This window comes from Pongo pygmaeus, chromosome 19, assembly GCF_028885625.2.
Source record: "Pongo pygmaeus isolate AG05252 chromosome 19, NHGRI_mPonPyg2-v2.0_pri, whole genome shotgun sequence".
Classification (NCBI taxonomy): Eukaryota; Metazoa; Chordata; class Mammalia; order Primates; family Hominidae; genus Pongo; species Pongo pygmaeus.
In genome coordinates, this window is record NC_072392.2 from 61863146 (window position 1) to 61889550 (window position 26405).

Genomic DNA, 26405 nt, shown 5'->3' on the forward strand with positions numbered 1-26405 from the left:
AAAATAATTTGTATTTTTATATAAATAAAATGTCAGACAATAAAATAAAGGTCTTTATTTTATATGCTTGTATGCTTTACTCTACCAATACTCTCAAAGCCTAGGAAAAATAAAATATGATAAAGTAACATAACACTCTTTTTAACAGAAAATCTTGCTTACTTCTACGCCATGACAGCTCAGAGACTTTGAGCTAAACATTATGCCTAACGGCAACATTTTTCCTTGACTAATGTATAATCAGTCTCCTTACTCCCTGCTCACTGTCTCTTTTCCCAAGCTGTTTATGGTCTCTTTTTATTTATTTTATCAGTTCTAGGTTTCTCTGAATTAATGTCTTTGTTGTTGCTATTAACCATTACAGATTCTTTTTGGAATCAAGCAAGGAATACATATAAGACTGCCATATCTGGCTGGGCGCGGTGGCTTATGCCTGTAATCCCAGCACTTTGGGAGGCCGAGTCGGGTGGATCACGAGGTCAGGAGATCGAGACCATCCTGGCTAACACGTGAAACCCCGTCTCTACTAAAAATACAAAAAATTAGCCGGGCGTAGTGGCGGACGCCTGTAATCCCAGCTACTCGGGAGGCTGAGGCAGAATGGTGTGAACCAGGGAGGCAGAGCTTGCAGTGAGCAGAGATCGCACCACTGCACTCCAGCCTGGATGACAGAGTGAGACTCCATCTCAAAAAAAAAAAAAAAAAAAAGACTGCCATATCATGATGTCAGAGATGCTGTTGCAATAAGCAATCATTAATATTCTATTTTTACTATTTATACATTTTTATTATTTTTTATTTATTAATTTTTTTTGAGACGGAGTCTTGCTCTGTCACCCAGGCTGGAGTGCAGTGGTGCAACCTCAGCTCACTGCAAGCTCCGCCTGCCGGGTCCATGCCATTCTCCTGCCTCAGCCTTCCAAGTAGCTGGGACTACAGGCGCCCGCCACCACGCCTGGCTATTTTTTTTTTTGGTATTTATACATTTTTATTTTGGTATGTAAGAGAGATACCCGACAAAAATAATCCAAATTAAACTTTCCATTTAAACTTCCTCTGTGTCTTTATGTTGAGTCAGGCACTGAATTAGATAACTGTAAATTATTTATCATGTATGAATGGAGGCCACTCACCCTAATAGTTAAACAGACTGGATTTACATAAACCTGGGTTCACATCTTGATTACATGTGCATTTGGGCATTAAATGAGAGAATTTGGGCAAATTACTTCATTTAAAATAGTTTTCTTTTCTGCATAATATGAATATATAATACATGCCTTGTAGAATTGTGGAGAGAATTTAGAGGGACAATGTGTATAAAGCATGTAGCAAAGTGCCTGGCACACAAATAAATACTCTATGTATGCTGGCAAAATATATTAACAAAGTTTAGCATTTCTGTTTAAAAAGTCTTCATAATCCAGAGACCACCTAAAACTTTAAAAAATAAAAAGTGTTAATAGCTTACCTCAACTTTTTTATTCAAATCTTTACATTCCTGCACTAAACAATCTTTGGTTCCATAGAATAAGTAAACCGCCTATGAAAAATGGACAGAAAATATAATATTAAAACAATCTAACCCTGTAAATAATAAGAAAAAATACGCTGTATCACAGCTCCCTTTAAGAATGTTGAAGCACACATTTTCCTTACGGTAGACTAGATGCTGATGAAAAGAAGGGCAACCAAAGGGGACACTTTTGGTGTGCAACCTCTGGCCCTATCCAACACCTCCATTCTAGTAATTTTAAAGGGTAAAATTGGAATCCACTAGGAGCAGCAATGGAAATCTATAATTAAAACACAATGTAAAAATAAAAATGCCTTTTACATATTACAGATACTTTTGGCATCATTTGTATTTTACATTTTATTCTCTTAGGCTATTAATAGTTTAAAAGTTCTAGGTGAACTGTGGTACAGTACATGAAATGTTACTCATCCTTCTTTTTTGGAAGATGACAATACAGGCCATTCCATTTAAGTTTAATTATCCTCTTTCTCAGGGGAAATGTGGGATAGAAGTGATTTTTTCTTTTTCTTTTTTTTTTTTGAGATGGAGTGTCGCTCTGTCACCAGGCTGGAGCGCAGCTGCGCGATCTCGGCCCACTGCAACCTCCGCCTCCTGGGTTCAAGCGATTCTCCTGCCTCAGTCTCTCAAGTAGCTGGGACTACAGGCGTGCACCACCACATCCGGCTAATTTTTGTATTTTTAGTAGAGATGGGGTTTCACCATGTTGGCCAGGATGGTCTCGATCTCCTGACCTCGTGATCTACCCACCTTGGCCTCTCAAAGTGCTGGGATTACAGGCGTGAGCCACCACGCCCAGCCTAGAAGTGATTTTTTTCTAAATGGTGTTTTCTCCCAAATTTATCAAAAAAGTTGTATTTTATAAAGAAAAATATTCGAATTAGAAAATTCCACTTTTTCCTAGTACTTCCGATTACTTAAGAATAGTAATGCGTATTAATCTAACAAACATTTTCTAATCACTTATGAATACAAAAAGGTTGATGTAAGGACTGAGTAAATTATCAATTGTATAAATAGTAATACGTATTACCTTAGTAACTATATTAATAAAAGGGAACTATTTCAAAATTTGAAATATTTGTAAAACAGAACCAGGAATACAATTGCTATGCATTTATTTTTGATATCCTGTTGGTTAATCACCAAACGTTATTAAAAAAATTCCTAAGCGAAACTCCATCAACGGAATCAACTATACTAGAAATCAGAGATGACCTCAGTTCAAAGCTGTGGCTAACAGGCTGCTCTTTTATCTCATCTGCCTTTTGGAGGTTTTTCAAACCAATGAAATCTACTTTTCCATTAATGACTTCACCAAAAATTTATTCTGCCTAAAATTTCCTTCCAATTTTAGCTGCCATTTAAGATAAACTATCATATATTCCATTTAGTTGCCATCTAAGCAAAATATGCTATAAAATATCCCAAATTTGAATTTAAAAAATTTGTTAGAGTTATATAATACTTTGATAAAGTTGTTTTGTTTTTTGAGATGGAGTTTCATTCTGTTGCCCAAGTTGGAGTGCAGTGGTATGATCTCAGCTCACTGCAACCTTTGCCTCCTGGTTTCAAGAGATTCTCCTACCTCAGCCTCCCAAGTGGCTGGGATTACAGACACCTGCCACCATGCCCGGCTAAATTTGTATTTTTAGTAGAGACAGGGTTTCACCATGTTGGCCAGGCTGGTCTTGAACTCCTGACCTCAAGTGATCCACCTGCCTCTGCCTCCCAAAGTGCTAGGATTACAGGCGTGAGCCACTGTGCCTGGCCTGATAAAGTACATTTAAAGATCTAATTAAAAAAAAAGATCTAATTTGACAACCCTACACAAAAGACAGCAGGTAAATATTTCTGTAAGTTAGTTAAATCTGAATCTAAGAGTGCTAAATATAATTGAACTATTGATTTTTACTGTACCTTCGGTGATAAGCAGGAAATGTTATTTTATCCAACACACCTTATTAAGAATTCTGCTAGAAAACAGAGATGGTGCCTTCTCACGATGAGCATGAAAATTGAGAGCCATGAGAGCATCAGGTCCAACAGAAAAATAGTTGTTCATTGTGAATTCCTGTGAGAAAGGGTAAGAATAAGCAACAGACTATGGTTCCACCTAAGCCTGAGCCATAATTAAATGTCAATCTTAGTCTTTGTGTTCTTTTGAAAACGGAGATGCTTTCTGCATTTACTTTTCACATGGCTATTTTATACTGTCCGGTGAAGTTACCAGAAATAAAGCTTCCATTTAAGGCTGATAACTACAGATGTGAATCTCATCTTCCATTTCTGTTTTATATGCTACACCTCGGACCTCACCATCTACTAGAATGGCTCTACTTGATGCTTCCAGGCTTTTCATACCTGTGTTCCCATTACATTTGTTCTTTACATTTATCACAGCCTCCAAGCTCTCAGCTTCTATTAGTCCCAACCCAGGCTACTGGTCTCACCTTAATTTATCTTACTTCCCAACGCGGCCTGGATTCTGAGGTCAATCATTTCAATGACTGTACTCAACACCATCCTTCGTTCCAACACTCCCTTGACCTCTTCTCAATTTAGCCTTTTTTTTTTGAGATGGAGTCTCGGACTGTCGCCCGGGCTGGAATGCAGTGGCGCGATCTCGGCTCTCTGCAACCTCTGCCTCCCAGGTTCAAGCGATTCTCCTGACTCAGAGTAGCTGGGATTACAGGCGCCTGCCACCATGCCCGGCTAATTTTTTTGTATTTTTAGTAGAGATGGGGTTTCACCATGTTGGCCAGGCTGGTCTCGAGCTCCTGACCTCGTGATTCGTCCGCCTCTGCCTCCCAAAGTGCTGGGATTACAGGCATGAGCTACTGCACCCGGCCAGCCTTGTTAATCTTCTCTAAATCAAACTGTTTTCTCTGCTCTATTTCCACATTGCTGATAAGAATCTTATAATTATGATCCTGTTACAAAGTTATTTCTAAGGATGGCTGGACACAATCGCTAATAGGACACAGTAACCCTTTAGATGTCTCCTTTCCTGTATTCCCTAGTGGTTTATTTCAAAATTTACAACTCTCTTCAAGTCCCTGATAACCAGCTCCCTTGCCTTTGTTATGTTCAGATGATCTTGATTCTTGCCTCACTGAAAAAAGTGAGATCCTCAGGTATGAAAGGTATGAATTCTCACGCTCTCTTTCTGCCATCTAAAAATTCTGACTTTACTCAAGTGCACCTTTCTCCTTCAAATCAAAGACGCTCTTCCTCCTTTTGATGGTTAAGTCTAAATTTGGTCACTTGTTCTTTTCATCCTTTTCCCATTCATCTCTTATGGAACTAAATGTCTGTCCCTTCACTGCCAAAATATAATTTTCAATCCTAGTTGTTCTTTTTTTTAAAAAAAAACCCCATAAACACCTTATTTTAAATAAAATATGTCAATGTTCATTAATTTGCCTTTATTTTTTAACTGAATTTTTTTTTTCTAGTTTCCTAGGTGTCCTTTATTCAGAAACTAAGAGTGGGGCAATATAAGCTTCATAAGGGCAAGGCCTTCATCACTGAAACTCCAGCACCTACGACAGTGCCTGGCACCAGATGGGCACAAAATACTTGCATGAATGTATAGAGAAATGAAGTTCCTTCTTGTATTTGATTGTTTGGATGTTCTTCTATAGAGGTAAGCAGACCCTACTTGATTGTAGTATATTTATTTTTAATGACATATCTTATTTCTTGACAGCAAACGGCTGAAGGACATATCTTCTTATTTGAATCATCTAACTGGTGTGTGTGAAACTTTGTCCATCTTTCTTTGGAGGAATGATCTCTGATAAATATTTTTAAATATTCAGCTCTGCTTTATTACTGAACAGTAATACATCCTGGTATGAATGAGAAATACATCATTTTTTTTTTTTGCATATCCATCACCTCAAATGTTTATCATTTATTTGTGGTGAGAACATCTAAAATCCTCTCTTTTAGGCTGAGCACAGTGGTTCACATTTGTAATCCCAGCACTTTGGGAAGCTGAGGGGTGTGGACTGCTTGAGCCCAGGAGTTTGAGACCAGCCCGGGCAACATAGAAAAATCTTCTCTCTATTGAAAATAATAAAAATAAAATTGGCCGGGTGTGGTGGCATGTGCCTGTAGTCCCAGTTACTAATGAGGCTAAGGTGGGAAGATCACTTGAGCCCTAGAGGTCTAGGCTGCAGTGAGCCGTAATCACGCCACTGCATGGGCAAATGAGACCCCATCTCAAAAAAAACACAAGAAAACAAAAAAAACCAAAAAAACAAAAAACCTCTCTTTTAGCAATTTGAAAATATACATTATTATTAACTATAGTCACCAAGCTGTGCAACAGCAGAACTTATTCTTCCTAACTAAAACTTTGTACCTATTAACCAGTGTCTCCCCTTTCTCCATCTACTCTCCTACTCTCTACAGCCTCTGGTAACCATTATTCTACTCTCGACTTTGAGTTTGATTTTTTAGATTCCACGTATAAGTGGCATCATACAATATTTGTCTCTCTGTGCCTGGTTTATTTATTTAAAATAATGTCCTCTAGGTTCAGCTATGTTGCTGAGAATGACAGATTTTCCTGTTTTTTTTTTTTTTTTAAGTCTGAATAGTTTTCCATTGTGTATATATGGCATATTTTAAAAAACCATTCATTCACTGATGGGCACTTAGGTTATTTCTGCATCTTGGCTATTGTACATAATGCTGCAATGAACATGGCAGCATGGACATCTGTTTGATATACTGATTTCAATTCCTTTGGGTATATATCTATAAATGGGATTGCTGGAACATATGGTAATTCTAGTTTTAGTTTTTTGAGAAACCTCCATATTGTTTCCCAAAATGGTTGTACTAATTTGCAATACCAATAGTGTATAAGGATTCTCTCTTTTCCACATCCTTGCCAACATTTGTTATTACTCACCAATGAAATAGGATAGGAAAGCCCAAAATAAATACACATATCTACGGCCAATTGATTTCTGACAAAGGTGCCAAGAATATACAATAGGGAAAGGAGAGTCTCATCAATAAATGGTACTGGGAAAGCTGGATATCCACATGCAGAACAATGAAAATCAACCCTTATTTCACCCATTATAAAGAATCAACTCAAAATGGATTAAAGACTTAAATGTACAACCTGAAACTATAAAAGTACTAAAGGAAAATGTAAGGAAAAAGCTTCACAACATTGGCCTGGGCAGTTATTTGTTTGATATTTGTTTGATATGATCTCACAAGCATAGGCAACAAAAGTAAAAATAGACAAAAGGGATTGCATCACACTAAAAAGATTCTACACAGCAAAGGAAAACACTAGAGTGAAGAGGCAACCCACAACTTGGGAGAAAATCTCTGTAAATTATACACTCGATAAGGAACTAATCTCCAAAATGTAGAAGGAACTCAAGTTACTCAATAACAACCAATAATCTTATTAAAAAATGGGCAAAGGACTTGAAGAGACATTTCTCAAAAGACATAAAAATGGCCAACAGATACAGGTTCAGCATCCCTAATATGAACATCTGAAATCTGAAATGTCCCCAAATCTCAAACTTTTTGAACACTGACATGACACTCAGAGGAAATGCTCATGGGAGCATTTTGGATTTCAGCTTTTCAGATTAGAAATGCTCAAGGGGTACATATTCTGCACATATTCCAAAATCCAAAAAAATTAGAAATCTGAAATACTTCCGGTCCCATTTTTTTGGATAAGGGATATTCAACCTGCATATGAAAAAATGCTGAATATTTCTAATCATCAGAGAACTGCAAATGAAAACCACAATGAGCTATCACCTCATACCTATTAGATTGGCTACTATCAAAAAGAGAAATACATCTTTAATGTTGGCATTTCAGGCACTATGATAACTGACAAATACTTCTGAACACAGGAACCATTTTAAAGGATCTCTCAATACTTTATTTTTTTACGTTCAATTTTTTAAAAAAATAAATCAAAGCAATCCACTTTAATAAGCTATATAGTTCTACAAGGCTTCAAAGGAAACACTGCAGTTTTCTGTCTACTCCTCCTCATTTATAATTCCTGCTCCCAGAGCTCTTTCCATAGTTCTTTCTTCTGGTATTTATCTCTATATTTCTAAATAACATAATCAGATCATTACTTCTTGATTTTTTTTTTTTTTTTTGAGACATAGTCTTGCTCTGTTGCCCAGGCTAGAGTACAGTGGCGTGATCTTGGCTCACTTCACCCTCTGCCTCCCGGGTTCAAGGAATTCTCCTGCCTCAGCCTCCCGAGTAGCTGAGATTACAGGCACCCACGACCACACCCGGCTAATTTTTGTATTTTTAGTAGAGACGGGGTTTCACCATGTTGGCCAGACTGGTCTCAAACTCCTGACCTCAGGTGATCCGCCCGCCTCAGCCTCCCAGAGAGCTGGGATTATAGGCGTGAACCACCGTGCCTGGCCAATTTGTGATTTTTAAATTTTAAATGTTACTTACTGTATTCTTTTTCTTTTTTAGAGATGGGGTCTCATCTGCATTCTGTCACCCAGGCTGGAGTGCAGTGGCATGATGATAGCTCACTGCAGCCTTGAACTCTTGGGCTCAAGCAATCTTCCTGCCTCAGCCTCCTGAGTTGCTGGGACTACAGGCGTGTGCCCCCATGTCCAGCTCCTTTGCTTTTTGTTGTATTTTCTGAGTGGTGTCTTCAATTGTACTTTCCAATTTGATACTGAATTTTAGTTTATAAGAGCCTTTTTTGAGGTATGTGTTTCTGAATGTTCCTTTTATAGAACTCTGTTCTATTAATATTTTCATTTTTCTCTGAGAACATTAGTCCCACTCCCTGACTTCCTTCAGCTTCCTGGACTGTGTTTCCTACAATTCTTTCTTCTTCTTTCTTTGGGGCTCTCTCATGGCAGAGGCTTTCCTTAAATGTTTGTTTGTGCCTCCAATCCTTGGCTGTATACATTCATGTTTTAAGAGTAAGGCATAAAAGGCAAACTGTGAACTTTGCATCCAAAAGCAGGTCTTGCTAGGGTATAAGCTTCATTATAGGACTACAGTGCAAAAATCTGGTCCTTTTGCTAGGGGACACTCAAATATTGGTACCTGTTAATTTTTTCCTTGGGCAAGTTAGCTTCCCCAGAGAGAAATCCTCTCTGCCACTATTCTTGAAGTTGAGTGGATGAAAAGGGCCAGTGATCTCACTTTGCACTAAATCTGTTTTCAGTATGGTGTTAGCTGGCTAGAGTCTCTCTAAACTTTCCAGAGTAAACCTCCAATCTACTACCTGAGTTGAGGAGGGTAGTAAATGACCACGTGAAGCTGGGGAAAGGGGAAGTGATCTAGGGGACAAACAGCTTCTTTTGCTCACTCCTTCTATTTTCAGACCCACTCTATACTACTGCTGAGTGATGTGGTGACTTGAATTCCTAAGCCTTTGCTTGGTTCTGCTCAATAAACTGGTTTCTTTCTTGGTTTTCTGCAGTGTAGGCACTTTTGAGCTTTTTTCAATATGCAAACCTTCCTAGTTTTGGCTTCTGAAGACTGCTGTGATCTCTTTCTCCTTAAGGTTTTGTGCCTTCTCAAAGATCTATACAAGATCTTTTAGAGGCACATTTTAGAGGGATTTCAGTGGCAAGGAGATGGAGAAGCAGAGAAACATGCATCAGTGTTCCCCAAATGCTCTTCTTTAAAGTCTGCTTTAATTTTGCTGTTTATCACCCACCTACTGTAATTCTCTTTCTCTGTTTTCTCCTTATTTACTTACTAAACTCTTTAGTCTCCTTTAGTGGCCTCTCTTAATCTGTGTCACCTAAATATATCTATTTTCAAGATGTAGTTCATGGCTGGGCATAGTGACTCATGCCTGTAATCCCAACACTCTGGAAGGCTGAGGTGGGAGGATTGCTTGAGCCTAGGAGTTCGAGACCAGCCTGGACAATATAGGGAGACCCTCTCTCTACAAAACAGAAACAAAAACAAAAACTATCTGGGCATGGTGGCACATGCCAGTGGTCCCAGCTACTTCGGAGGCTGAGATGGCAGAATCGCTTGGGCCCAGAGGTCAAGGCTGCAGTGAGCTGTCATCACAATACCGCACTCCAGCTTGAGTGACAGACCGAGACCTTGTCTACACAACAAAAGAAAAAAAAAAAGAAAAGATGTAGTTCTTTGCCCTCTTTTCCCCTCTCACTCCCCACATTCTCTTACGCATTCTCAGCATTTAAACAATTATCAGAAATAAAGCTTCAGTTCAAAGGCTAATAGGGATGTGAATCCCACAATTTGGGCTACTCCCCCTGCTCCCATCCCAGTTTATTTTACTTCCTAACCCAGTCTAGATTCCTCAATCTGCATCTCTAGCTCTGTCTTTATTCCTGAGCAATAAGCCTAAACTTCCAACTTCTTGTTTAACACTTCAAAAACTTTTAGATTGATATGCCCAATATCTGTCTCATTTTCTTCCTACCCAAACCTGAAACTTGGTATTTTTCTTATAGTCATTTCCATATATCCAGTTATAAAAACTAGAAATCTAATAGTAATATGTATTTTCTCTTTTCCCTTTATACTAATCATTTGTCAAGTATTGATTAATTCTACCTCTAAAATGTCTTTGCATTGTCCTCATCCTGATTCTACCTAGTGCAGGCTTCTAAGCTATTTTCACATTATCTCCAGAGTATCTTTTAAAAATACAGATCTACTCTCTCTGTATTATTTGCTACTTGCTAACCATGCTTTGCCCTCTCTCACCTCTATTACCTCTGCCTGGAAAGTCTTTTGCTTTTTTAAGGACCAACTCCCGTATCACTTCCTCTGAATCTTCTCAGGCTGATCAGCTAGGGCAGAACTAAGCATATCTGCACCCTGTTCTCTCCCATAACACATTTACAGTCCAGCTTGTGAGGTAAGCATATAAGCTTCTGTTCTGCTCCACAGCCAACTCCCTTGAGATAAGCACCAGGTCTCTGTATCCCACCACAGAGTGCCGTATCTCGTGCAATGAAGCTGAAACCACTTGCAACTGAGGCACTAACAACATACCTTGGGTTTTCTTAAGTTGTAGTATCCTTTATTTGTTACTTGAACTTTCCATCTAAAAAACAGAAGTTAAAAAAAACAGCACTTTTTACAACAAACCCCGTACTCTGGATGTTTGGATAAATGAGGGTTTTCTATTAAAATACCATCTAAAAAAGTAACCACATGTATATGAGCATGCAAATTTAGGGATAAGTACTCACTGTAACTAATTACTTCGGCTCTTACATAATAAAACAAAACACCAGTATCTATGTATAAGTACAACTAGTATAGTCTTTCACATTTAAATTACATGGCACATTTCATCTACACAAGTCTTCATTTGTAAACCAAACAATTATGGCTAAATCTCAAGAAATCTACTTTTTGGGGAAACGTAACTTACCGATCCAGTTTAATTCCATCTGCTTCCATTACATTTCGCAAAACCTGTGCAACTGGAATTTCTCCAGCATAACCTGTACCCCAACCCAATGTATTGGATAGATCGTTGCCTGTTCCCAGAGGCAAAACTGCAACTTGTGGAATGTACTTTTCTTGTCCCTAGAATATGGAAGATATGTTTTAGATTTTTCTCTGCAGACTATTTGCTGGGTAATAATATTTTGTAAAATTTAATAAGACCAAAACAGTAAGGATACAAATATAACAACTGTATGTTGTTTTGCTAAAGCTTGTGCTAATTGCTTAATCAAAACATCTCATTTTTAACTATTTGAAGCTGGCAATGTCTAATATTCATCTGCATAATAAAAAATATAAAGCAAAAATATTCTATATTAGGTTGGGCATAGTGGCTCACCCATGTAATCCCAGCACTTTGGGAGGCCAAGGTGGGAGGATCGCTTGAGCCCAGGAGTTTGACAGCAGCCCAGGCAACATGGTGAAACCCTGTCTCTACAAAAAATACAAAAATTAGCCAGGCGTGGTAGCGCACACCTACAGTCTCAGCAACTTTGTAGGCTGAGGTGGGAGGATGGCTTGAACCTGAGAGATGGAGGTTGCAGTTAGCTGTGTTTGCGCCGCTGCACTCCAGCCTGGGTGACAGTGTGAGACTGTATCTCAAGAAAAAAAAAACAAAAAAACAACAACAAAACCCATATATATATATATGTATAGCATATTTATCTTAGAAGTCCTTCTGTAGTAGTTCTTAAAGACTAATACCTTAATCTTCATGTCATCAACTGCATCCAGGACCCACCCTACAGTCCCATCCCCTCCACAAACAAGTACTCGAGCTGAATAATATGGAAGAAGAGTACAGAGTTGTAGGGCTTTGATAGGAGGAGTTTTAGTTACATCAAAAACCTAGAAACAAAAGAAAAAGAAAAATTATTTTTATCCAACATTTTCCTTCATCTGTAAGGATGATTTCCCTCTAGATGAGTAGAGATATAGTTAAATAACATTACTGGCTACTATGTATTTAACAATATGCCAGGCACACTGCCAGACTCTTTATATTCATTGTAGCTCATCCCCACACTGACTCTACAAAGCAAGAGTTAGCCTCATTCTATTGGGCTGGAAACTGAGGTGCAGGAAGGTTAAATCACTTGCCTGTGATTCTCCAGGTAATTAAGTGCTGAAATACAAGGCTAGGTGTGGTAACTCATGCCTATAATCCCAGCACTTTGGGAGGCCAAGGCAGGTGGATCACTTGACGTCAGGAGTTCGAGACCAGCCTGGCCAACATGGTGAAATCCTGTCTCTACTAAAAATACAAAAATTAGCCAGTGTGGTGTTGTGTGCTTGTGATCCTAGCTACTCGGGAGGCTGAGGTAGGAGAATCACTTGAACCTGGGAGGCAGAGGTTGCAGTGAGCCAAGATCATGCCCCTGCACTCCAGCTTGGGCAACAAAGCAAGACTCTGTCTCAAACAAAACAAAACAAAACAAAACAAAAAAAGTTATAGTTTATCTACTATACCACACTGCCTCCTTCCTGTTCACATAAACCACAATGTGCTAAGTTCACCTTTAATTAGTGTTTCATATCTTATACTGGCTTAAAAAAAAATCACCAGTGCAAGTTAGCACAAATTTCTGGAAAGCAATTTTGCAATACATAGAAAATGACATAAGCAAATCTCTACCTCTACAGACTTGCCTTTTCTAGACAAGTCACATAAGTGGAGTCATACAATGTAAGGTCCCTTGTATCTGCCTTCTTTCACTTAGTATGTTTTTGAGGTTCATTTATTGTAATATATACGTATCAGTAGTTTGTTCGTTTTTGTCATTTCATGATATTCCATTGTATGGCTACATCACATTTTGTTTATCAACTCACCAGCTGATGAACAGCTGGGCTGTTTATGCTTTTTGGCTATCATGAATAATGCTGCTGTGAACATTTTCATGCAAATCTTTGTGAGAAATATGTTTTCACTTCCCTTGGGTAGATTCCTAGTAGAGGAATTGCTAGAAGATATAATAAATTTATATTTAACTTTTTAAGAAACTGCCAAGATGTCTTCTAAAGAGGTTGTACCATTTTATATTCCCACCACAAGAGTTCCTGTCTATCCACATATTTAAATGGCTGATCTTTTTGTAATTATTATTCTTTCCTATGATCAGGTGATTAGCGACTTGAAGCATTAATAATCATTGCATTTTAGGGAAAATGCAAACATTAATATAAAAAGGAAGTTTTTTTCTTTAGTTACCTGGACTGGATTCAACAAGATCCTAAATTCTCCCAACAGTCCTTCTCCCATATTAGTTCCACTACGAGAGTTGGCCAGGATTATTAATGGGGTCCATTGCTTTCCAAGCTTAGAGGCTAGCTAAAAAAAATTGCCATGAGTGAAAAGGTTTAGTATCTTAAAGATGAAAAGCACATTTTCCATGCCTTGAGAACAATGGTGCTATAATTTGCTGAAATAAAAACAACTATACTAGTTCTCTCAATTCAATATAAAAATCAAAGAATTCTAAGAATGGAAGGGAACCTCAGAAATTAACTATTTTAAGCTCCCATTCAATGTTTAATTATCTTCTACATTATTCTAGATAAGTCATCCAGCATATGCTTGGACACTCACATAAGGAACTCACTAGTAATGCAGCCCATTACACTGCTACATCAAATTATTAGAAAGTTTGGACTTAAACTGAGTTGAAAATCTGTCTTTCTATAACTTTCAACCATTCACAGAATAGACACTGATTTTTTTCTCTGATCTTTCACCTTGATTTTCCTTTACTGGATGTATTCTGGTGTGTTTTGCAAGGTTTTATTTCTTTTTTTTAAAATGGGGTACTCAGATTAAAAAATCTGGACTTCTAATAGCTCAAAGTCAAATGAAATTAATACTTTTCACAATGTAACCATTTCTTCTTCCCCTCTCCTTGTAAATGTAACCATTAATGAAGTTATTCTGTGGTTTTACTTAGAGATTCTCCTCTCTTGTGATCTCAGGTTGAACTCAGGTAAGTAAGAGATTGTACATTTAAAAAAAGTGTCAAAACAATATTGTTTGAAAAATTTAAAATGTCCCTTTCCTTGCAGGAATATTTACAAAGGTGGCATGTAAGACATAAAATCTTAATTTGAAAAAGGTACAATTTTAAAATAAAATAGTTCAATTATTTTGGTATATCCAATTAGAAAATAAATCCATAAATTTTTATAATGTTTCCTTAAGAGCTACATAAAGACTGAGAGATTCAGTAAGTTACATCAATTTCATACACATATCTACATACTATAAACTGTTGTCAATAGGTTTAATGTTTACCATTATTTGTGGGAGCATTTAATGTGCAATGTAAACTTATCTTTAGGGACCCTGTATAAAGTTCAAAATAGAAAAATATTTTTAAAACAAGGTGTGAGGAAAATCTATTTTCTTTTCACTGACAATAATGAATCCCAAAACTGACTGTTCATCAGAATCTTCTGAGGACCTTAAAAAAAAAGATGAATTCCTGAACTTACCCTATACCTACTAAATCAAATATGGCAATGAAGGTACTACTCAGAAATCTGTATTTTTAAAAAGCTCCCTAAATCATTCAGATGCAGGCAATGATTTAGAAACCACTAATATAACATTTCCAATTTCCTTTTAGACATGAAAGAACTCAAGAGCCAAAATTTTTGACCCATCTCTAGGAACTAGGTAGGATTTTATGGCTTACCATAATGGCATTTTATTTCCCTCCTTGGTCTTGATCTGTTATTTAAGTTTATTTTATTCCTGGCACCAATTCTTCTTACATACTGTCTTAACTATCTCAAACAATGACTTACACAGCTTTTAAAAAATCAATCATATAAGAGAAATAAACTCTAATTACCACTTCATAATCTGTTTTTTTGTCTTTACGCATCTGATTAATGGAGGTTAAATAACTTGGTGGAATGATTAGGTTTTTGAATTCTCCAAAATCACATTTTTCATTCTTTAAACTATTTTTCATACACTCATCATGTACTGTTTTCTGGCACCAAATGCACCTGTGGGAAGGAAGAAACAAGCATTAACTAATTTTAAACCATAATCTCAATGATAACCCACAAAACAATCATTTTTGTTAAAAAATAAAACATAATTTTATCACTACTTACCATAACATTTGGCAAATAAAAGATATGCACTATCTGCACAGTGAAATGGAGCAATAAGGTTTGAACATATTTGGCAGTTTAATCTAACAGCATTTTTTTTTTTTTTTTTTTTGAGACAGGTCTCACTCTGTCCACCAGACTGGAGTGCAGTGGCATGATCTCAGCTCACTGCAACCTCTGCCTCCCAGGCTCAAGTGATTCTTCTGCCTAGTCTCCCAAGTAGCTGGGATTACAAGTTCGTGCTACTACCACCTGGGTAATTTTTGTATTCTTGGTAGAGACAGGGTTTCACTATGTTGACCAGGCTGGTCTTGAACTCCAGACCTCAAATGATCCACCCACCTCGGCCTCCCATAAGTGCTGGGATTGCTGGAGTGAGCCACTGTGCCCCGCCTAACAGCATTTCTTAAAATGTGGGCCCCAAGATCCATTCAGGGCATCTGTGAGGTTAAAATTTTAATAATAACACTAAAGAGTTATTTCACCCTCATCCTCTCAAAAGTGTACAGTGGAATTTTCCAGAAGCTTTATGACATGTGCTATGACAATAGAAGCAAATACGATAATCTAGCTGAATTATAAGTGAAAGAAATGTGCAAAAATTTAAAACAATGTAACTCTCCTCACTAAATTTTCATAAAAATCATGTTACTATTATTTAAAAAATATTTTAAAAATTTATCAGTTTTAATTTATGACATGGTAAATATCAGTAGATATGATCCACATAAACAAAAGCTGATCTAAAATGATAGTTTTATATATATTTGTGCTTTGGCTGAAATGTAGGTTCATGAGGCCTAAAGTCCTTACTGTTTAAATGCCCCACTGACATGGACCCTTGAAGAGTTCCTGAGGGTCCAGCTTGAAAATCTCTTAACCTGTAAATATAAGTACAACCGTGCATTTCTTTTTGTCAGTTAATACGAAAATAATTCATATGCTTGCTTTTGAAATAGACATTAAGAACATGTGCATTCAGATTTGCAACTATGTTTGGACCCAATTGGTAAAACAAGCAGAGAACAGAGCTAGTAAAGGTCCTGGGTTTCTATTATTAATTTGCTAAGTATTTAATCCACTCACAGATAAGGCAGATCTGACTGAAGAGATAAAGCAGGCCACCAGAAAAGAATGGTTATAATTAAATGAATATTAAAAAAAAAAAGAGGATAAACATTCTTTCACCCAGAGGTCCTCTGTTGACCTTCTATTTTAAGCTGTTTTTTCCTTTTGGATATTCAGATTTGTCAAGTACTTAGTGCTGTATACTCGAGTCCTATTTACTGCTAAAAGCAAGAGTTCTCTGCATAATCTGTTACAGAGAAAACAAATAATTTGCATAATCACATTTGTTAATTTTAAACTCAACTTGAGAAACTATAATAGACTGGTTATGTGGCTGAAGTATAATATCTTTACTTATTGGTCTACCATAACTTTAAAATAGCATATCACTATCAAAAGCAATCAGAAAGGATACCCACTGAATTATTTCATTATGGTTTCCTCTGGGAAAGTAGGACTGAGGAATGGGAAGAATATTAACTTTTTAGTCTACATTTTTTTTTGTATGTATTGATTGAGATCCTAAAAACCAGAATATAAACATGAACTACTTGTATAAATTTTAAAAATTATTTTAAATAATACTAGCTTATAAAAATTTAAAAATACAAAAAGGCATAAAATAAAATCATCCAGAGAGTCACTCTTAACTTTTTGACTTATTTATTCTCAGTTTTATAGTGTATACATTTGTTTTTCACGTTAGAAGCATGATGTATATATATCTGGATAATGCTTTTCTACATTGTATAATAAACTTTTTTGTATATCATTTTTTTTAAAACATGGTTTGTAAAGAATGTATATTATTACATCATGTGAATATAGTATAATTTATTTGACCCTGTCTCAAAAAACAAGAAAAATGAACAAAAATTAGCTTGGCATGGTAACGTGTGCCTGTAGTCCCAGCTACTAGTGAGGCTGAGGTAGGAGGATCACTTCAACCCGGGAAAGGGAGGTTGCAGTGAGCTGAGACTGTGCTACTGCACTCCAGCCTGGGCATCAGAGCGAGATTCCATCTCTAAAAACAAAACAAAACAAAACGAAAAAAACCTGACCCCTTTTCTGTTTTTTAAAAAAGACATTTAGCTTATTTTTGAAAATATAAATAACATGGGTAAATGAATGAGATTATTTCTTTGCAATCTCAGAAGTTACTGAATCAAAGGGCATGCATTTTCCTAAGGTTCTGGGTGTTTGTCCAATATGCTTGTTACGAGCGCATGAAAGTGCCCATCATAACTAACACTTATTAATACTGCTCATTAGTACTTAATTTTTCTTTGATAATTTGATAGAAAAAGGTATCCTATTGTTTTATTCTGGAAGTCTTTGATTAGTAGGTAAAACTGAGTTTTTCAGCCCCCTTTTGTGAATTCATTCATGTTCCATATTCATCTTTCACTAGGTTTTAATAATTGCATGTACTTTTATTTATCTAGAATATCAACCTTTTTTTCTGGCATATTTATTGCAAACATGCTTCCGTGTTCTTTAAAATTGTCTTTTTAATCTACTTAAGTTTTTTAAAAATATATATACAGGTATGTATTTCCGTTTGTAGTTGGCTTAAATGCTGTTTCATTTAAAAAAAAATTTTTTTTTTTTTTGAGACAGTCTCATTCTGTCGCCCAGGCTTGGAGTGCAGTGGTGCAATCTCGGCTCACTGCAACCTCCACCTACCGGGTTCAAGTGATTCTCTTGCCTCAGCCTCCTGAGCAGCTGGGACTACAGGTGCGTGCCACCATGCCCGGCTAATTTTTGTATTTTTAGTAGAGACAGGGTTTCACCATATCGGTCAGGCTGGTCTCAAAAACTCCTGACCTCATTAGTCTGCCTCAGCCTCCCAAAGTGCTGGGATTACAGGCGTGAGCCACCGAGTGTGGCCAAAAATTTCTTTTTAAGAGACAGTGTCTCACTATGTTGCTCACACTGGCCTGAACTCCTGGGCTCAAGTGATCCTGCCTCAGTCTCCTGAGTAGCTAGGCTACAGGCACCTAATTAAATGCTGTTATGCTTTAAAGTCTTTTACCATTTCCTAGATATTCACCTATAGTTATTCCCCCCCCCCCCCAGTTCAGTTGTCATAGTTACATCTTTAATTCAGTGCTTCTTAACCTTCTGGGGCTATAGATTCCATTCAGAATCTCATGAAAGTGTCGGGCTTTTCCATTCTCTGTATTGGCTGGACGCAGTGGCTCATGCCTATAATCCCAGGATTTGAGAGGCCAGGCGGGCGGATCGCTTGAGGTTAGAAGTTTGAGACTAGCCTGAGTAATGTGGTGAAACCCTGTCTCTACTGAAAATATTAAAAAAATTAGCCAGGTGTGGTGGTGCATGCCTGTAATCCCAGCTACTCGGGAGGCTGAGGCAGGTGAATCACTTGAGCCTGGGAGGTAGAGGTAGCAGTGAGCTGAGATCGTGCCACTGCACTCCAACCTGAGCGACAGAGTGAGACTGTCTCAAAAAACAACAACGACAACAAAACTACTGCATTAATCTACCCGTAATTAATCTGGTGTATTATGAAGAGTTAACCTTCTCCCCTCCCCCAAAGAGCACTTGTCCTAACACGATTCATAAAACCATCTTTTCTATCCCCAATAATTTGTGACAGAACACTTATCATTTATTAAATTCTCATAAATGTCAGAAAAGATTATTATTATTACTATTATTTTTTGAAATGGAGTTTCGCTCTTGTTGCCCAGACTGGAGTGCAATGGCGCGATCTTGGCTCACAGCAACCTCCGCCTCCTGGGTTCAAGCGATTCTCCTGCCTCAGCCTCCCGAGTAGCTGGGATTACAGGCATGCGCCACCACACTCGGCTAATTTTGTATTTTTAGTAGAGATGGGGTTTCTCCATATTGGTCAGGCTGGTCTCGAACTCTGCCCGCCTCGGCCTCCCAAAGTGCTGGGATTACAGGCATGAGCCACTGCGCTCAGCCCAGAAAAAATTATTTTAACCAAGATAATAGCTATTATGAGCCTTTGCTCTATAAAGGTACAGCTAAAATGCTTACTAGGGCCAGGCATGGTGGCTTACGCCTGTAATCCCAGCACTTTGGGAGGCCAAGATGGGAGGATTGCTTGAGCCCAGGAATTTGAGACCAGCCTGGGCAATACGGTGATATTGCTATCTCTGCAAGAAAGAAAAAAAAAATGTCAGGCATGGCGGTGCATGTCTGTAGTCCCAGCTACTTGGAAGGCTGAAGTGGGAGGATTGCTTGAACCTGGGAGGCTGAGGCTGCAGTGAGCCATAATCATGCCACTGTCTTCCAGCCTAGGCAATATAGAGTAAGACCCTGTCTCAAAAAACAAAATAAAATAAAATGCTTACTAATTACTCAGTATTACATTCTTCTTTAGAAATACCATATTCAAACCTGAATCCTATTCTCTTTACATATGTTGTAATTGGTATTTAACAACCTAGATTTCAAACTCACTGGGAGGATAAGACATTACTAAAATGTCTTGATAGTTCAGCTTTAGCATCATGTCATTGGGTAACAGCTTATGATCTTTTTTCTTTTTATTTTGAAAAATTCCAAACTTTCAGGGAAGTCAAAAGGATAGCAAAATGAATACCCTAAGCCCACCCTTCACGCTGATTCTTAATAACATTTTCTCCCACAATATTCGCTTTCCATATAAATTCATATTTTGCTGAATCATTTGAAAGTAAACTGCAGACAGTGTAAGATCTCACCCTTCAATATTTCAGCAAATATATTCTACAAGCAAGAATAGTTTACTTGCTTTTTAAAATATTTTACTTAAAAATATTTTTTACAGGTATGCCTACCACCTACATTCTACCATTAACATCTTTCTGTAATTGCTTTGTCACATTTCTATCCATGAATCCGTCTTATTTTTAGTACATTTTCAAGTAAACTGAAGACATCAGAATACTTCCTAAATACATCAGCAAATAGGCTTATCACTACCTAGAATTCATGATGTTTTTTCCTTTTCATGTAAAATTTACATACAATGAAATGTACGTATATACTTCCTGAGTTTTGATAAATGAACATATGTAACTAAAACCCTTATCAAGATATAGAACATTACTCTAGAAAGTTCCTTCATATGAAAATATGGAATGCCTCATGAATTTATATGCCATTCTTGTGCAGTAGTATTTATAGAAAAAAAAGGGTTTAACAAGGCTTGTTTTCTCTAAAAAATTACCTTTTCACAATAGCTCTATTTTTAGTGTGCTGAAGGAGGCAGCTGAACTATACATACAGTTGAGATGGTCATTTATGAGATTCACTAGAACAGGGTTCTGCAAACTGCAAATATGTCTGCCATCTGATTTTGTGAATGAAGTTTTACTGGAACACAGGTAACCTCATTCATTTATGTATTGTCCATGGCTGGTTTTGCACTGCAACTATGGCAGAGTTAAGTAATTATGACAGACCAAATGGTTGGGAAAGCCGAAAATTCTTTTGGCTCTTTACAGTAAGTTTGCCCACCTCTGCTCTAGAAGATGATTTGGTATCTTTCACTGTTTCAGATAATTAATGAAATGAATAAACAAATATCAATAGAATATAGAAACAAAATTTATGATCAAAGCTGAGACTAGTTACACTGAGGCCAATGTAACTGCCTCCTGAGAGTCAGCTTTGTTTTACTAATCACAGTAATTGTAAGTGAGGTAGATGTAATAAAAAGTCCTATAAATTAAAAAGCACTTTAAGTTCTTTTTCTCTTAATGAGATAGAACACTACAAGAAACAAAGGTTCATTTAATAAATATATTGAATATGTAAAAATATAACCTAATTCCCTATTTTAGTCAGAGGAGAGATAAGAAAAAGAAGATGTAGTGGTTGGGGGTAGAAACAGGAGCACACAAAAAGAAAAAATCTACAGACAAAGTAGACTCTAGCACAGTGCCTAGCACAAAAATAGATGCTCAATAAGTATAATGACCTAATGAGTATAAATTAAAGGGCCTATCTCACTTATTCTGCAGGCTTTAAACTCAGTCATCATCTCTCATTAGTGTCCTTTGAAATGCTAACTTGTCTGCAGAGTTCACTCACTTCCCTAAGAATGAGATGCAGACAGGGAAGGAGCTCTCCTCAGGGCTAGATAAAATCCAGAGAAGGACTGTCTTGTCTGTGTTTAAAGGTTCTAAGTAGCTATTTATTTTGTTTCTCCTTCCAAAATACCTCATTCCTACAGAAGGTCACAGAAGACTGTAATCCTGTATACAATTATTGGCCAACATAAATCAGTTCAGAACACTGTAGAATATGTACAACTTCAGGACACTGTGGTCTCTTCTCTTGGGAATAATAAACATCTCCTAAATTACACAGAGATAATTTCTATTATGGAGTAAGGGGTTACTCTGTAAAAATGCACTAATGAAGAAAAGATTTATTATCTCAAAGATTCAGTGTGCTCAATGGGAGGATACAAAATTAAGAGACAGAGGTGCATGTTTTTAAAGATATGTAAATATAGCAGTGGTTCTCCATCTTTAGAAAGACCTGTAGGGCCTGTTAAAACCAAGACTGCTGATGTCCAGCCCAAGTTTCTGATTTAGAAGGTCTGGGGTTGGGCTAGGGTTGCCAGAAAAAAAAAAAAGGCAATGCCTAGTTGAATTTGAATTTCAGAGAAACTTTTTATGTTCCAAATACTGCAATATTTTATTTTTATCTGCTAAATCTAGCAACCCTAGAATTTGCATTTATAACAGATTTTGAAGAGATGCTGATGCTGCTGGTCTAGGGACCTTACTTTGAGAACCACTGAGATATAGGATATTATGTTATCACCAAAAAGGAAAAACTGGGGGAGGAGGGAAGGTGAGTAGATCAGGCAAGAGTTCCTGGAGGAAAGGACAACGACACGGGATGGGTCTTTAAGGGTGCCTAGAAGCTAGCCAGAAGAATATTGAGAGGAAAAGCTTTGAGCAAAGGGACAGAAATGTCAGAAAATGCCTGACATTTTAAGGAAATTACGAGAAGCTTGGTGTTGCTGGTGCATAAAGTTTAATGCAGGTGGTGGCAGATAAAACTAGAAGGACAGAGGCCAGAAAGTACTAGGACCTTATGTACCCTGTGAAAAAGCACTTAGGGGTTTACACTGTAAAACAGCTTACCCGATGGGGAGCAATTTAAAGGGTTTTAAGCAGAGCAGGGACTTGATCAGATTTGCATTTTTAGAAAGATCATTTGGGTGGAGGATCAGAAGCATGATTATGTGTTCAAGAGTATTTGAAATACGGTTATTTATGGAAACCATTTTTAATATAATTCTGCACAGACACAGACTGCTGGAGGCTACACCAGAGAAGGGAAGGAAATAGAACAATACTCAATTCATTATGAAATTTATTTAAAGTCCCTGCTAACTTGGCTCTCACTGATGCCAGAAGGACAGCATTTAATTTTTAAAGACACCAAATAAAAATGCATGGTTACAAAACTTTGTAGTTGTCTAGAATACATTATTTTGAACATTTATTCTTAAGCCTCTTTGATAATATGTAAAATTATTTAAAATAAGACTTAAAAACAGGTATTGACATTATAATAGGGTTCATGCTAATTAAAGAATTTCTGCAAAAAAAATTAAAAAAATTAAAAAGCAGCTTCCTATTTACTGCCTATTTCATTTCTTAAGCATGTTTATGCGCCTTTCTACTTGTCAGAAATAAAATCCATTACAATGAAGATGTCCAGACTTAAGGCTCAAAGGAGGCTAGGTGTCAGTCCGGAGCTGGAAATCCTGGAGGCCAGTCCTATTTTACCAGAGTGGACCTAACGGGCTTTAATTTTCTCAACTGCGAACTGAGTTAGAATAGATCATTTGCAAAGCAGCATTCTCCTTTACCAATTTCCAACATCAGCAAAGGACATCTTCACCTATTTTCAAACAATATTTAAGGACAAAAATGTGTTGTCCGGTGTGTATATAAAAGACATTAAAATATTCTTGGCTTAATCAAGGCCACTTATAAGATTCTACATATCCTGAAAGACCAAGTGTCAAAAGGAATATTCCTTTCAGTGTTCTTTTTGAGTATATTTCGCTATGGTACCAACAGCTATATTAGCAAAAGACATAAAAGTGCTGCCTTGGAATGACACTTGTTTCCGCTGCACATTCACAGTACAAAACCTGTGACCCATCAGTTTTGCGGCTGAAGGGAAAAGTTAATTTGTCCATATTTCATTTTTCCTTATTTAAAATAAGGAGATAATCGATAGGAACAAAAGCTAAAATATACAGTGGCCATGAAGCAGGCACCACTTAGAAACCTCTGTATTAACGTTAGGAGCCAAGTTTTATTACCCAAAAGGGCAGGCTGGCTGAGGAGTGGAGGCTGGATGCATCATCTCAGCAAATGACTACTGCAAAGCTGCCACGCTTGCACAAACTCAGGGATGTTTATTTATTACCTTGCTTCCTCAAAATGAGTTTAGGTCATCAGCAGAGATTAAAGCAGGCCTCTACACCACTCTAGAAATCCTGATTCCCACGGCGCATTCTGGGACAGTGAGTGTCCACGAAGACCATACCTGTAATCGCAAAGCTTGGGTTGACAGCCACACTGCTGCTTGCAAACCATACAGTAACTGCACAGGGGCACGTTGCCCCGGATCCAGTGGTGGGGCATGGCGTCCAGGACCTTGGTGTCATTCTTGAGCATAATCTCCTTGCACTGGAAGCGCTTGTCGGCCTTCCTGACGCAGCCCTCGTCCACGCGGAGCCCGCAGCAGTCGCAGAAGGCGCCCTGCAGAATGTGCTGCGCGCACACGCAGCAGTAGGTAGGCTGGCTGAACAGGTCCGTGTCGCGCCACCCGTGCTTGCTCTTGCGGAAGATGTCCCTGCGGTGCAGCTGCCGGCGCGACCGCTGAAGGCTACACCAGAAGGTGATGAACACCGGCAGCAGGACCGAGCACAGCGTCCACAAGATCAGGTGCCCGTCCGCAAACAGGCCCTCGGAGGGCGAGCCCGGCGCCGGCCGCCTCTCCGCTTCCATCTTCTCCAAGGACGATACCTAACCAGAAAAGAAACAGGCGGTGCACCCCGAGCTCGCCATCCCTTCCCCGCCCCCATCCTGCCTTTCCGGGGCCAAACCGGGAGCCCTCAGTGGAGGTGGCTCCGCTCTCCCGAGGGCGGGACTGCGCCTCGTCCCAACGTAGCCCGGGACCTGCCGCGCCGAGAAGGCGACGTCCAGCCGTCACGCTCCAGTCCCCAATCCCCAACCCGCCCCACGTCGGGAGCGCGTCCAGGAGCCCAAGGCTGCTGCTGCTGCCGCCGCCGCCTCACCTCGCCGCCGATCTGACCCACGGAAGGGCGCAACACACAGGGGCAAGCTGCCCTCCACCGAAAGGCCGGGCGTTCAGGCCAGGCGACGCCGGTCGGCGCCCGTAACCGTCGGCCCAGGCCTCGCACTCCCCTCCGGGGCGCCGTCTCCTCCCGGGCCCCACCCGCCCCCACGCGCAGCCCGGTGCCCTCGCCCCTCTCGGGAGGCCTCTGGAGACCTGCGCCGCGCCGGTCCTCGAAGCCCTACCTCGCGCGAGTGGAGGGGCGGCTCCTGGCCAGCAGGCCTTGGCCGCCTCGCGCAGGAGAGCGACGCTGGGTCCCGGGCAGCGATGAAGCCGGGCGGAGGAAACGCTTGAGGCTCTAGCCGCACGCACGCCGATCCGGCGCGCGGGGCCGCGAGCTGGAGGCGGGGCCTGTGGCGGCAAGCCCCGTGGCTGGGCGGAGCCAGGGCTGACGGGCGGGGCGGAGGTGTGAGGTGGGAGGGGAGACAGACCGGTCTGAGGGGGCGGGGCCGTGGAGGAGGCTGGAGACTGATGGAAGGGGCAGGGCACTGCGGCTGGGGGCGGGGCCTAGGGGAAGGGGGCGGAGTAACAGTGGGGCGTTTGAGAGGATGGAGGGTTGAATGCCAAAACTGCGTTATCGTAGAAAATTCTGGAGCGCCGCCGGTGGGGCAGGGCCACGAGCATCCTCCTCGCAGCACCGCGCCGCGCGGGGCCCGGGGGCCGCGCTCACGCCCGCCGCTCGGCGCGGACACGAGTGCCACCGGCTTGAGCCGAACCTCTAGCCGATGCCGCCGCCGCCGCCGCCGGGGATGCGTACGCCGACTGGGAAGCGAGTGGGGAGGCGACCTGCGCGGCGTCGCCCGACATGGCCGCGGCGGGCTGAGGTAGGTGCGGCGGCCGCAGTAACGCAGACCCGAGCGCTCCTCCGCTGCGGAGCGGCGGGCGTGCGCGGAGGCCGAGGGCGAACGGGGTACCCGCCCGCTCGTCGCCGCTGACCCGGAGCCCGGCCGCGGTTTCCGCCCCCTGCCGTGGCGGGCGGGCCTCCCCTGCACTACCCCGCCGTCCGCGCCCGCCAGCGCCCGAGGCCGGGGAGAAAGGGGAGCAGCGGGAGCCGGGGACTACCGGAGATGGGAGCACGCCTCCTGCTGCTGTCGTCCAGCCCCAGGTTCCGGAGGAATGCTCGCTCCCCGCTGGAGTCCCACCGGCCCCTCACGGACCTGAGCCGCGACCACGCGGGCTGCAGCATGCAGCACATCAGCGACCCGGAGAATGCGGACGCGGAAGCACCGCCGCTCAGCACCCCCAAAAAAACACGGAGTCCAGAGAGGCACAGGCACCGCCCCGGCGCGCACAGCTCCACTCAGCGGCTTCCTTGGGTACCACATACATAGATAGGAATGGGAGCCGAGGACCACTTGATGCTTGCGGACTTCCTCTAGCATAAAAGATGGAAAGAAAACACACACCGAAGCAAGGGACCAAAGGAAAAGAAAAGAAACGCAGAGATCATAGGAAAACTGCAAAGAAATACCTGATAATATCTTCCAAAGGATTAGAGAAGACATAACATTCATTAAGAATACACATATAGATGTATATATACGTGTATGTGTGTATGTATATATTGTTATGTGTGCATATATATGCATGTGTATGTGCGTATATTTGTATTAACTGTAGAAGATAAAGCTAGACACTAGTAAAAGTGGTAAAGCAGATTTTAATAATATACTATTGTAATAGGGAAGAAGGTACTTCGTGAACGGAACTGAACTTTGTGCAGAAGTGACTGGGTGTTTTAAGAGGGAGGAGGAAGGAGTATGAAGGGGATGAGCAGGAACTCAGTAGTCAGGAAAGTGAAACTTGTGAA

General features: G+C 40.0%; 2 protein-coding genes and 1 long non-coding RNA gene across 9 annotated transcripts in view; 2 read left to right on the forward strand and 1 right to left on the reverse strand.

The window, feature by feature from the left end:
• The window catches only part of LOC134738704 (uncharacterized), a 32235-nt gene extending 26423 nt beyond the window's left edge, over positions 1 to 5812 (forward strand). The window contains exon 3 of the long non-coding RNA XR_010124623.1: positions 4996 to 5812. This is a non-coding gene — a long non-coding RNA (uncharacterized LOC134738704). The remainder of the gene's footprint in view (positions 1 to 4995) is intronic.
• DGKE (diacylglycerol kinase epsilon) overlaps positions 1 to 25118 on the reverse strand; it is a 33546-nt gene extending 8428 nt beyond the window's left edge. For 2 of the 4 annotated variants that reach the window (XR_010124622.1, XM_054460189.2), the window contains exons 1-9: positions 24781 to 25118; positions 23783 to 24264; positions 14884 to 15043; positions 13248 to 13367; positions 11741 to 11884; positions 10959 to 11116; positions 10574 to 10625; positions 3498 to 3611; positions 1472 to 1543 (exon numbers count right to left, since the gene is read on the reverse strand). Coding sequence is in view for 3 of the 4 variants with exons in the window: in XM_054460189.2 (XP_054316164.1) it covers positions 1472 to 1543; positions 3498 to 3611; positions 10574 to 10625; positions 10959 to 11116; positions 11741 to 11884; positions 13248 to 13367; positions 14884 to 15043; positions 23783 to 24246 (1284 nt within the window). In the remaining variant the exon portion in view is untranslated. Of the gene's footprint in view, positions 1 to 1471; positions 1544 to 3497; positions 3612 to 10573; positions 10626 to 10958; positions 11117 to 11740; positions 11885 to 13247; positions 13368 to 14883; positions 15044 to 23782; positions 24265 to 24536; positions 24686 to 24780 lie in introns of those variants that run through there. The other 2 variants (XM_054460188.2, XM_063656049.1) reach the window with 2 other exon arrangements.
• The window catches only part of C19H17orf67 (chromosome 19 C17orf67 homolog), a 43071-nt gene continuing 41683 nt past the window's right edge, over positions 25018 to 26405 (forward strand). Inside the window, exons 1-2 of one of the 4 annotated variants that reach the window (XM_063656051.1) lie at positions 25029 to 25419; positions 25695 to 26289. In XM_063656051.1, coding sequence (XP_063512121.1) covers positions 25067 to 25419; positions 25695 to 25926 — 585 coding nt within the window. In that variant the 5' untranslated portion in view covers positions 25029 to 25066 and the 3' untranslated portion in view covers positions 25927 to 26289. Of the gene's footprint in view, positions 25420 to 25694; positions 26290 to 26405 lie in introns of those variants that run through there. The other 3 variants (XM_063656052.1, XM_054460192.2, XM_054460191.2) reach the window with 3 other exon arrangements.